Source organism: Gymnoscopelus microlampas, assembly GCF_963454915.1.
Source record: "Gymnoscopelus microlampas genome assembly, chromosome: 10".
Lineage (NCBI taxonomy): Eukaryota > Metazoa > Chordata > Actinopteri > Myctophiformes > Myctophidae > Gymnoscopelus > Gymnoscopelus microlampas.
The window spans coordinates 11,480,256-11,494,109 of NC_139947.1; the positions used below are offsets into that span (position 1 = coordinate 11,480,256).

General features: G+C 38.4%; 1 protein-coding gene across 1 annotated transcript; it reads left to right on the forward strand.

Annotated features, from left to right (window-relative positions):
• The first annotated feature begins 1,016 nt into the window (after positions 1-1,016).
• On the forward strand, positions 1,017-10,531 carry LOC311053615 (prostaglandin E synthase 3-like). Its single transcript, XM_084069223.1, has 8 exons — positions 1,017-1,176; positions 5,447-5,560; positions 6,334-6,403; positions 6,498-6,596; positions 6,755-6,844; positions 7,052-7,108; positions 7,237-7,264; positions 9,165-10,531. Coding segments are annotated over exons 1-8 (480 nt in total). The 5' UTR covers positions 1,017-1,174; the 3' UTR covers positions 9,185-10,531.
• The last annotated feature ends 3,323 nt before the right edge of the window (positions 10,532-13,854 follow it).

Sequence of the window (13,854 nt, forward strand, 5' to 3'; positions counted from 1 at the left end):
CTGCCAGCCAACTACACTCCGCCGTACGACGGGGCCGCGCACTGAAAATACCGAATCTACAAGCCCACAGCGTGTAGCGTGCGCGACGCGCCGTGGGCTTGTAGATCTGTCCTTTTTGGGCTGAACGCTCTAGAAACGTCTATAAGGGCCCCGGCACGCCGCTAACTGCGTCAGTCACGTCATTCTCGTCAGGGCGGTACGCAGCGTTGCCATGTCCTCTTATTATAAGCGACTTTGGGCTTGTTTTTCTGTAAAGTTGCTTTTAAATATTGGTTAGTTTCGGCCAGGTTGCGGCTTTTTGGGCTTGTTTCTAAAGTGTAGTAGCTTATTTTGGGCTTGTTTCTAAAGTGTAGTTGCTTATTTTGGGCTTGTTTCTAAAGTGTAGTTGTTTATTTTGGGCTTGTTTCTAAAGTGTAGTTGCATATTTTGGGTTTGTTTCTAAAGTGTAGTAGCATATTTTGGGCTTGTTTCTAAAGTGTAGTAGCTTATTTTGGGCTTGTTTCTAAAGTGTAGTTGCTTATTTTGGGCTTGTTTCTAAAGTGTAGTTGCTTATTTTGGGCTTGTTTCTAAAGTGTAGTAGCTTATTTTGGGCTTGTTTCTAAAGTGTAGTAGCTTATTATTTTGGTCTTGTTTTAAAGTGTAGTAGCTTATTTTGGGCTTGTTTCTAAAGTGTAGTAGCTTATTTTGGGCTTGTTTCTAAAGTGTAGTAGCTTATTTTGGGCTTGTTTCTAAAGTGTAGTTGCTTATTTTGGGCTTGTTTGTACCTGACATTTTGAAGTCAGGTACCACCAAATTAATATGTATTTGTCTGAGGACCCCCATCTGAATATATTTTATGCAAAGGACCCCATTCAAGATTTGTGTTATTAAAATGTTTCAAAAGTATTCCACATTTACATGTTTAAAAATGTCTTCAAGATGTTTAGGAAAATAGCCGGTGTGCTCATGTAGCTTCTTTTAGGCTTGTTTTTCATCGTTGCTTATTTCTCTCACACAACCTGGCAACACTGTCCACCACACACACAGTCCATTGGAGCCTTAATTGCGCCGAATAAACGTGGAACCGAAATCGAACAAGCATCTAGAATAGTTGACTTAAAGATAGAAACAAGAAGCCTCGTTGTTGTGTCCGTAGAGACAGAAAAGGAAGACTTTACGCATAAAACCCGAGACAATGTAAGCTTTGTTTTTGTTTGTTTTGGCGTTAATTATGTTGGAGAAGAAGAGACGCAAAAAAAACCTTCCTTTAGTTAGTAGTAACGTTATAAAAAAGGCGATTTTTTTATCCTTAAAACTCAGAAATGACGCTATTTCAACGGCGTTGACACTTTATTTCTTCTCTCCTCGCCTATAAATGGTGTTATTATGATGATGTAATATGATATACAATACAATATAATGATATATTTAGACCAAAGGCGGGAGGTATTAATGGCCTTGTTGCCCCTAGCTAGCTTAAATGTAAGCTAACGGCTAAGCTTCGCTAGCCAAGCTAGCTAGGTTTGGTTATAAGAACCTGATTTATTGAGATTTAACAAACCACCCAAAGACACGGATTTCTATTCTGGGTGTTAGTTAACCATTAAACGAGTGTGTGTATTATTGTCATTCACATCTGATGTGTGAGTACAACGTTAAGTTGGTGGAGTTGATCAGCATTGGATGCTAACGTGACTTCTATGATATGGCATCATGGATGGATCAGGTGGATCAACCGCATGGCTCATATGGATGGTTGGCTAACGTTACTCAGTGGTGTGAAGTAACTAAGTACATCTACTCAAATACTGTACTTAAGTACAATTTTGAGGTATTTGTACTTTACTTGAGTATTTCCAATTTCCAATACTTTTACTTCTACTCCACTACATCTCAGAGGCAAATATTGTATTTTTACTCCACTACAATTATTTGAAAATTTTAGTTACTAGTAACTGAAGTAACTAAGTACATTTACTCAAGTACTGTACTTATAAGTCCAATTTTAGATGTTTTTTTTTTTTTACTTTACTGGAGTATTTCCAATCTTTTTACTACTACAGCTCAGAGGGGGAAAAACGTACTTTTTACTCCAGTACAATTATTTGAAAACTTTAGTTACTCCTTACTTTGTAGATTGTGATAATTATTATAACAAAACATACATTGACCACTTTAGCCCTACATACATTTTGGCCTTATGAAAATAGACGATTTATAAGCTCACAAAGATCTGCTATTTTCAAAAGATTTTCATACATTTTATGCATGGATGGATCAGGTGCAACCGCATGGCTCATATGGATGGTGTCTAACCTTACTGATCAGCTTGGACTAGCAGTGTTGCCATGTCCGCTTATTATAAGTGACTGGGCTTATTTTTCTGTGAAATTGCTTGTAAATATTGGTAGGGTTGCGTTTTTTTTGCGCTTCTTTCTAAAATGTACTTGATTATTTTATGCTCACTTCACAATATATTTTTGAATTATTGTTTAAACCAGTGGTTCTCACAAATATTGTCATAGATGTTTTGTGCCCACTGCCCAGTGAAGCATTTGGTGTTGGAATGTTAAAAAGAATATTAGAAATATTCTACGTTTTGTTGCAAGAGTTTTTCAATAGTAAGCTTGTAGATCGGCTATTCGATGCAGGCCCGGGTTTAAAGTGTGGCCTACAGTTGCTTCTTTTGGGCTTGTTTTCCTAGACCTGATTGCTGATTTCTCTCACAAAATGTGGCAACACTGCTAGTGCTAGCCACCACTTAATTCATTCATTTGGGCTTCTTTATTCATCCCTTTTTAAGGTATCAGTCAGTGGTTCCCCTGGCTTCAGTGTCCACAACTGAACTAACGTTAGGTGTGTGGGAAGCCTCCCCTAGGTCATACCCTTTAACTGCTATTAAGTATAACATTAAATGATCTGCTAGCCGAGCAGCTAACATTAGCAAAGTTAGGAGGAGGAGGGGGGGTTGTATGTAAGCTTGTGTGTGTGTGGGGCCCTGGTTGTTTCATGCATGCTATATTTTAAGAGGATTTGTCTGGCTATTATAAGGCCACAGACCGCTAGTCATTTTTGATTGCTGGAATGGAATCATTATACTGTATATTAATTATATATACATATTCCTTGTTGAATAATCAATAATGTACGAATGGATGGCTTATGTGTACAATCTGTGCATATATTCACTGGTGATGATAGATGTATAATGGTATATTCATTCATAATTCACTGTGCATTTATATTCATTTATAGACTGATATTTTCACTCATTAAGAGATCAGAAATATGCAGAAATATAGGGCCAACAGCTCAGCCCCCCCTCCCCATCTTGTTTTTTTTTTTTGTCTCTTCATCTTGCCTCTCCTGAGTTTCATTTTTACTGCTGTTGCTGCTGTCAGACCTGCACTTCCCTAGGGGATCAATAAAGGCTTATCTTATAAGGAAATAACTGGTTGCACACAGGTTCAAATACACTTCTCTATGGTGTAAGCTAGCATTGACATGCAATGTCAAGAACATGATTTGAGAAGACCACTTTTAACTCCGTAAAATAATGTAAGGTTTCATACAAGACCATGCCGTGGACATGCTTCCTTGAATCAAGTTGTACAGTATTGAAAGTGAAACATGCTCCTCTGCTGGTAATGTTAGCAATTCAAATTTTTGACATGGGTGTGAGAAATTTGAATTGTGAGGTCTGTTTACTGCTCAAATTGAAGTGGTTTGCAGTTGAAAATGCTAAGATCTTTTGCTTTCTAGAATTTATTGGTGCCATCTTGTCATCAGAGCACTCTGTGTAATTGGATGCTGTTGTATAGCAACCCGATACATATGGTTTTTGATGGCAAGGCATTGTGTCTAAAGACCAGCCCACCTGTCCTGTGCAGGTGGTCTGTATCATTTATTCCCTTGTAGTCGATGGCGATGTTCCATGACCTTGTCTTACAGTTTGCAGTGTAATTCCATAAATCTGAGTGAAACAATTATGAATGACCATGTAATTTGTTTTGTTGGTTTTGGCCAGGATGGTAAAATCTAGGTTGAATGTTTCTAAAGACTGTAATAATAATACATAAGATTTATATAGCGCTTTTCTAGGTACTCAAAGTCGCTTTACAGAGCAGATAAAACTAACTTTATTAGAACAGACTTGTTATAAAAGAATGATAAAGGTAAACAAAAGGGATGGGCAGGGGTTGGGGTTTTATGTAGGCAATGCGAGTCTGAAAAGGTGGGTTTTGAGTGTGGTTTTAAACATGGTGAGGGTGGGGGCACCTCTGATGTGAGCTGGGACGGGAGTGAGTTCCACAGTGTGGGGGCAGCCGCCGAGAAGGCCCTGTCACCCCAGGTTTGTTTATTTGTCCAGAGGGCGTCCAGGAGGTTGGCATCACCCCACCGACCTGAGGGAGCGGGAGGGGGCGTGCCGTTTGATGAGTCCGGAGATGTAGTGGGGGGCCTGGTCGTTGAGGGCTTTGTAGGTAGTGATTAGTATTTTAAAGTCAATTCGGTGCTTGACTGGGAGCCAGTGAAGGTCACGGTGGACAGGAGTGATGTGGTCCCTGGATCGGGTTTTAGTGAGCAGGCGGGCGGCAGATTTTTTTCACATACTGTCGTTTATAGAACCTTGGTGGTGACACCATAGAGTAGACTGTTGCAGTAGTCAAGTCGGGATGTAATGAAGGCATGTATGAGTGTCTCAGCAGCAGTGTGTGAAAGGCTGGGACGTAAGAGGCTAGTAGCACTAGCAGTCTGTATAAATGTAGCATACATGGGGAATGAAGTTTTTGTTTGTTTTTTTGTTTTTACAATTTTGCAACATAATTTGAGTAATTCTAGCAGGTAAAATTGTGGTAAGGTTTATTAAGTTTTTAAAGGGATTGTAGGCGAGTTCAGACATAATCAAAGAAAAAAACTGTTGTCAAACACCGCCCCTCCAGCAGTTTGTTTCCCCGACCACCAGGGGGTGACGCAGGGTGGGAAATCTAAATGGGCCATGCCCAAAATAGGTTGCCTTATGCGGATACAATTCGCGGAACTGCCCGCCCCTACGGTTCTCTGAATTTTTATTTTTAAATAGGCTCTTTCATGATAAATTGACCACATATATGAAGTTAAACAACTAAATTCTATCCACACGCTATCTTAAAAGTAAATTCTGTACCTCAAAAACGAAGTTTGAGAGCGTTTTAAAACCGAAAGTAAAAAGTTGACACGGGCACGGATGCGCACGGACACGCATAATTTACGACCCGGACATAAACAACATGAACATAAACAGTAGGGAAAATACGGATTTCAGAAAGAGTACTGTGTTTCAATGCAGGAAAACACCCCAGCATAATTATATAGTGACTGATAGAGGGGAGAAAATGCAAAATATATACAGTATATAAATATTTTTTAAATTTAGGCTTAATGTTCCCTACAATCCCTTTAATGTCACTGTGTCCTCCTTGTCTCATAGGCATCCAGCAACTGCCAAGTGGTACGATAGGAGGGACGCTGTCTTCATTGAGTTTTGCATTGCAGACAGCAAGGATGTCAAGATCAACTTTGATAAAACAAAGTTTGATTTCAGGTGGGTTTGCCACAAATCTTTTTTTACCTTGTAAGATGTATTGCTGTTTCCTCTATATTCATATATATTCATTGCGCATGAAGTGAAATATTTAAAACCTTTTTTTTTCTTTTAATCTTGATGATTATGGCATACAGCTCATGAAAATCTCAAAATATTAGAATATTACATGAGACCACTCAAAAGAAGGACTTATAATAATACAGAAATGTCAACCATCTGAAAAGTGTAAATTTCTGCACTCAATACTTGGTCAGGGCTACTTTTGAACAAATTACTTCATCAATGGGGCGTGGCATGACGGTGATCAGCCTGTGGCACTGTTGAGATGTTATGGAAGCCCTGGTTTACTTTGATAGCGGCCTTAAGCTCATCTACGTGGTTGAGTCTGGTGTCTCATCTTCCTCTTGTCTTGACAATACAACATTGATTCTCTTTGGGGTTCAGGTCATAATAACCTCCATGCCACACCCCATTGATGAAGTCATTTGACCAAGTATTGAGTGTATAATTAACATACTCTTCAAATGGTCGACATTTCTTTATTATAAATCTTATTTTTTTTTAGTGGTCTCATGTAATCTAATGTTTTGAGATCTGGATTTTTGATTTTCATAAGCTGTATGTGCAATGAATATATATACAAGTTTCACTTTTTGAATTATATTACAAAAGAAAATTAACTTTTATAGGATATTCTAATTATTATTCTAATTAAAAAAGGATCTGTAAATACTGGCTGTTCATTTAGTATCACATGCTTTCCCCAACAGCTGTCTTGGAGGAACTGATCAAGTCAAACATGCGAATGAAGTAGACCTTTTTGAAGCCATTGATCAAAAGGTAAGTTAAGCTGACTCTCAGTACTCAATTTTTTTATTATTCTATGTCTCATTAGATATTATTATTGAATGTCATTCTTCCCTCTCAAACGCAGGAATCCAAACATAAACGCACAGATCGTTCAGTGTTGTGCTGTTTACGAAAAGCAGAGCCCGGGAAGCCATGGCCGAGGCTAACAAAAGAAAAGGCTAAGGTCAGTCACACAAGTGTCCACACGTTTTGAGGAATGGGACCACTGTTTACTTTAGTGTTAAAGAGGGATATTCCTGTTTTGACACATTGTTGATGTTGGAATGTGATCGAGAAATCCTCCAAATGAACATTCTAAAAAGTACTTCTTTATGCCCACAGTTAACTTGGCTCAGTGTTGACTTTAACAATTGGAAAGACTGGGAGGATGATTCAGATGAAGAGCTTGGCAACTTTGACCAGTTCTCAGATGTAAGTCAAATGCAGCCTCGATTCTTTTCCCAATTGCAAACGAATGTATCAAGGGGGGGGGGGGGGGGGAAGAAATAAGTATTTAGGCTTTAACTGGTTATAAAGTGGTTAAAAGTTATTTTTCTTTTAAACAGTATGGGACCTTCACTGTGCAATTTAACTAAATACCTTTTCTTAAATGATGATGTTACTATTTATTTATTACAGATGATGAACACCATGGGGGGTGAAGATGACTTACCTGATCTAGATGGTGCTGAGGAAGTAAGAAACCGTTTTAATGTTTGATAAATGGCAGTATAAATCTGATGGTGAATCTGATTGTGTCTTGTCTGAGTTCTGATATTTGAATCTTATATTTAACTATATGCTTTGCTTATCTCTTTTCTTAGGATGAGTCTGCAGATAGTGATGATGAGAGTAAGTATTTAACTTTTTACTAGCTGTATAAAGGGTTAAGCGGTTTGGGGAAACTTTGAGTTAACTTTGAAGTCTGAGGGAACACTTATGGAAAACCTTTTATACTATTAATGATATGGTCAGTCAGTCAGATGAATGTGAATAAAAGGAGAATATGCATATTGTTGCTGTCGGGCAGAAACCTCATATCCATGTTTTAACTTTCTGTGTTTTTTCCTAAATGAATGCCCTACTTGATCATACTACAGTGTCCCACAAAAGCATCAAAAGTAGCAGATCTGCAAGCTTGAAAGCTTTTGAGCTTGTCAATCTGCTACTTTTGCTCTTTTTGTATTTGAATCCTGGCTGGAGCCAACTGTTATAGACATATGAGGTTTCCACCCGACAGAGACGATATATTCCCTTTGTGGGGCAGAAGATCTGGTTAAAAATCATCATTGCGATGGGACAGAGGGGAGCGCACATTTTGTTTCCGCTTTTAACTAAATAAAGAATGGTTAAAAAGTCACGGTGGTACCATGACTTTTTACGTCACTGACAGCAAGGCAGGTGCGCTGACAGTGAGGCCTTGAGGCACCCCTAGCAAGCCGCTATGGCCTCGCATGTCGACTAGCGTACTGTCCCGAGTTGTCAAGCCGCACTGGTGGACGTAATCGAGAGACAGATGGCCGTTACATTACCACGGACAGCAACACAGTAGGCTCCACCGGACTGACTGCTTGACTGTAGGTTATTAAATAGATGCATTATGCACATAGCTGTCGGGAATAATGTTTTTAAATTACGTTCTCCTCTGCATTTAGCCATAAAATAAATGCGTTCATATCAAGCCATATCAAGCTAAAAATTAAGCACGACCAGACATGCTTCAGGTGTGCTACATCCAGTTTCTTGCGGGACGGTACAGGACTTTGCAGGACCCGCCGTTTTTCTTAATCCGACAATTCCCACCCACAGGTATTTAAAGAACACCCACTCTTGCAACATTTGCATTTGGTCCCTCAGGATCTCAATCACAATGCAGGGTTCTAGGACATTACTTTGTGAGTGGCAAGCTACCCAGCAGCACTGTATGCAAACACATTGGTTTGTATGAATAAAGTGAAAAAAACAAACATGAATATAACCATAATTATAACAGTTAAAACTACAATTTGTAAAAAAAAACAATTGTTTATTGTGGACCCTTTTGGTTTCCCAGCGTGCAACCAATTTCCACCCATGGGTGGCCACTTGAATTGGTGCACATGGTTCCTCTGACTCACTACATAAAGGGTGATAAACTTCAAAGAACGTTCCCCTCAATACGAGGCAGAGATTGTCTCTTAAGTTGACAGGCTGTGTGCATTCCTGCTCTATTCTCTTCAGTTTTCCTGAACGGGTGAGAACATTTGTAAAATCGGGTACAACTGAGTTACACAAATGAGAAAGATGGTAATGGATTAGATTCGATATGCGTGGTCAGTTGAAAAAACCAAGGCACATCTTCCAAAACTGTTAAAGCTTTAATTGTAAAGGCTAGTTCATCTTAGAACAATACAAATTATTGCATACCCTGAATAAAGCCATAAAGGCGAAACATGTTTGCTGTTTTTATTGTTCTAAGATGAACTAGCCTTTATAATTAAAGCTTTTTAACTTTTTCGGAAGATTGGCCTTGGTTTTTTCAACTGATCTGACTTAGAAAGGTTCCCCCATTTTCTAACCATTCCTTGACTGAATTTATCTTACACAGACTTTATGAACTCTCCCTTAACAGCCCCATATGAACATTTGCTATCATGCAATTGTGTGAAATGCGTCTAGGATAAATGAATCCTGCTTCATTCTAAGGAGAGAAAAAAAGAAAACTATTAATTCTTGTCAGTGTTGTGAGATGTTTCTCTTTTTTTCCCCCCAGAAATGCCAGATTTGGAATAGAAGACTGCAAGGGGTAGAAAGAGGAATGCAAGAACGGAAGACGGGAGGAATCATAAAAAAACAACAACTGTATATCTTGAAATTGAAGGCAGTGATGAAATAACAAACCTGTACATATGAGTTGGTAGCCATATTTAAATCCATAGCCTAAGCTCCAGAACTCTTTACCGATCAGTCCACTGAAGGTTGATATGCATAGTATTGTACAGAGCAGCTATCTCCACTTCCATTTGCAGTACTGCACCTTTTTGGTATCATGTTTTACTGTTAATTATTACAACTAAGCACACATTATTTGTTGGGAAAAAAATGTATAGTCATCAACTGAGCAATACATGTGAAGAGATAAAAAAAAAAAAAGGACATTGTTTGCAACTTAAAAGGTAAAAAATGCATTTGTTTTACACCACCTCCCAATGTTGTTAATAGCTTAGTTAACAAAAGTAGTTTCTTTAATGACTATGATTTAAGAAGACACTAGCTATGTACCTCAGAAAATGCCTTTTCTGAGTCGGTTCCTCTTAAGCCTTCCATGTGGCGCATATTAGATATCCAAGAAACTGGTCTGTGTTTCTGTAGTTTAGCCTTCCAACTTACACATTTCCCTTTTGTGTATCTACTTGTCAAATGTCTAAGTTTGTAAAATTGGAATATTCTGGAATTCTTGCAGACAACACGCTGCATCGTCTCAGCCATCGGCTTCTTGCTGTTCTTGATGTATTATTTGAACCCATCTCATACGGTTTTAGTGCAGCAGTTGCTCTCCATGCTGACCTAACATTGTCACTCATGAAATGGCAGAACTATGGTAATACATTTCACAGGCAATTAAGCACTTTGACCCTGGCATCTCTATTTTGGGCATGTCATTGGTGAAGAAAAATAAATAAATCCCCAAATGTTCAAAAATGGTCTATCTATAAGCTCACACTGCATCGCATCATGCCGCATTGTGAGCATTAAGATTGGCTATTTTTGCTAATCATCGTACAACAAAGTATGTAGGGATTATGTGGTTAAAGAAAGCTTGATGTCTGGGCCTCAACATCCAGTTTTTGTGTGTTTTTGTTTGGTTTTTCAATTTATTTAAAATCGTGGTAATTCATCTACAGTAGATCCTCTCTTGTTGGTGTTGTTGGGAAGGGAATGTTGGAGAATATGGCAACGCGAAATGACCAAATTATATTTGCACTGTCAAAAACAAATTTTAAGGGGAGACCAGTATAAGCATAGTTATTGTGTATCTCAACCTGACTGGTTATCACAGGCTGAAAACTTCAATGTTGAATTACAGTGAAAATTCTTTTTTTATTGTCTACATCTTTATAATAAACTGTCTAAGACTCATTTTAAAGGTGTATTTATTTATTTATTGCAAACTTGTTTGATTTAATGGTTTTGTCAGCTTGCTCGATCATCCTTGACCAGTTTTAAGAATTCTATAATACATATGCGTGTTTGAATTTGTGACCACCCTAATGCAGTGTTTCTCAAATTGGAGTCCAGGGACCCCTAAGGGTCTTTTTGGGGGTACCATTGGGTCCCCAGCTAAATTATTGATTGTTAATACAAACTTAAATGGACCCTTACAGGTCACTAACTCTGTACAAATAGAACCAAATGGACCCTTATAGGCCTCTGAGAATGTAGAAATGGAGCCAAATGGACCAGTAAGTCAAGTACAAATGGAACAAAGTGGACCCTTGCGGTTCCATTTGTGCACAAGAGTTATGGGAGTCCATTGCCTATGCATTAGGCCCTAATAATGCATACCAAACCGGGGTCCTTGCATTTTTTTCTTTTTTTAAATCACTGCCCTAATGGACAAATTGGGGAGTGGTCATTGCTATGGATAAACTTTTGTGTTGTGAAGGACCAACATCATACATCAGTAACCGGTTGGACACTGGCAACATGAACACAAAGTGGCAATTTCACGGTCACTGCAATAAATGCCATTCCAAATCCATGGTTATATACTGACACTAGGACCCAGAGTTGCCAATACACTTCCCTGGCAAGTCATATTAACCTACTTCCTATTCAGGCCCTATTTCTTTGCTGTCATTTCCGAGAAGTTTGACACAATCCGCAATATAATTTTTAGTTTTTCCACATCGCTTATCAAAATAAAAGTTCCAAGAACTGCTGCTTTATTTTTGCCTTGTGTTTTGCATGGACCCTTAACCACTTTAACCCAGTGGCCCCCACGGCTCTATACTAGGCCCCCTACGTTTTTCCCTCTACACCAAATATCTTCACCAAAAATAGCCGATCTACAGTACAAGCTAATATTAGGCGTTGTAAGCTTGTAGATCGGCTACTTTTGCTGAATGTTCACATTCAGAATAGAATGTCCACATTCAGAAAATAGAATGACAATGCAATGCTTCATTTGGTTAACTCAGTGATTCTCAAGGTGGGGTCCTTGAGTGGGTTCCAGGGGGTCCCCAGTAAAATAGTTGCATCAAAATCAGTTCAACCACTTTAACTCTACTATTTGAAAATAGTGATCTACAAGCTCACAATGCAAATACAAAAACATCTTTAAGTTACAGCAGATAATGTGAGAGCTGTTACATTTATTTGCCGTTGAATACGTAAATACTATTTAAACAGTATTGGAAGTGTTGAATTATCAGTTATTGCCGAACTATCATGTGAGATAGTCAGATAGACAGCTTGTTGGAGATTATTGTCCTAAAGTGACTGATGAGAGGTTATTGACGGCCCCAAAGCAGAATAACCTTTAGTATATCTGTATCTATGACTAATGACTATATCTTATTAAAGTATTAAGATTAATTATTTAATATTAGGCACGCTACCTCTGCTCTCCATGTTATTAGACTAAAAGGCAGAATAAAGATAACCCCATGCAGTAGTATACAGGTCCAAAGTTAGTGTAGTGTAGACTACACCAGCTACAGTAGATGAGTAAGGCAAGGCAAGTTTATTTGTATAGCACATTTCAACAACAGGGTAATTCAAAGTGTTTTACATAAAACATTAAGTATTAAGACATTGCAAAAGAAACACATTGTAAAAGGTAATTTGAAAAATAAGAAGTTAAAATAAAACCAGAAAAATAAGAGAATCAAATTATAGTGCAGAAAAAAAACTTGTGAGATTGACCTGACCAGTAAAAAAATCAATTAACAATTATGATTAGTGATGTAGGAATAAAAAAGGTGTATGACAATGTGCTCCTGGGCAAGATAATTGATCATAAACTCGAAAACCAGACATGACATGAATAGTGTAAAAACAAAGAATGTCTTAAATCATTGCATAGATGTATCTGTCCGTGGAATAGAGGAATTAAGAAAGAGTAAATGAATGCATTGCTATGGATGGCGTTCACCATGTTTGGTGGATCATTTGAGGGGGCAACATTGCAATACGTAGGCCTATTTCATATTCTTTGAAGATGGGAAATTTGGGGAACAGTTTAAATGGTCCTCATGCTATTAAGAAAGGGAAAGCTTTTCACATACGCAGTTTGCTATAAATGTACAACACTGTTGAACACAGTCAATGACAATGTCACTCAGAAAATATCAATTCTTTACTACCTCAATTTGGGTTGTATTGTTTTATATTCTGTATTTAATTTGAAATATTAATTGAATAAATGATTGCCATGTTATTCTCGTATTACTAACTAAAAATAAAGTGTGTGAAATAGATTTAGTTTCAGATAGTGTTGATTGATTTCCAGTATTTATAAATACGTGCCGTGCTGTGAGCTTCATTTACATACATCTGCAAAAAATAAAACATTTTAGAAAAATCTTGAAAGAACCACTGGTTTAGAACATTGGTTCTCAAAGTGGGGTCTGGGGACCCTCAGGAGTCCGTGGGGGGCTACCAGGGGGTCACAATCATTTCAACCACTTTAACCATATTTTATACTTTGGCTATATTAAAAAAAATAGCAGATATTCAAGCTCATAGCTATGAGCTTGTAGATCTGCTATTTTTGAAAAATCCCGGGCAAAAAATATTTTTGAGATGGGGGGGGGGGGGGGGTCCGCAGCCATATACATAGCATTTTGGGGGTCCTTGACATGAAAAAGTTTGAGAACCACTGGTTCAGAAAATTAGAAGGCATTTGTAGAATCGGCCTCGGGTCTGAAACATAGACTGTATAAAACATTGGTTCTCAAAGTGGGGTCCGGGGACCCCCAGGGGTCCTTGAGGGAGTTCCAGGGGGTCCCCAGCTAAATGATAGATTAGGCACCAAATGGACCCTTATGGGTCTGTAACTCTGAGAGTTAAATTGCCATAGATTTTACTATTTAAATTGGGGTCCAAGTGATAGAAATGCCATTAAATGGGGGTCTGTAGCCTATGCATGTCAAACTGGTGATCCTTGAAATTAAAATGGTTGAGAATCACTGCTAGAGCCGTACAAAAATCTTCTCTTATGGGGGTCCCTGGCATATCTTTGGAAATGGGGGTCCGCGACTCCGCGGGCTAATAAGTGTCGTGGGGTCCTTGACATGAAAAAGTTTGAGAACCACTGGTATTAAAGACTGAACGTATATGTTCATATACTTTTATTGTGAAGTCCAGTATATCAACTATGAGCGGATGTGTGTGTGTTGACTCTTGTTGAGTAACTTGACGCGGCTCTCTAGTGCTCTGTGATGATCATCATGGTTGTA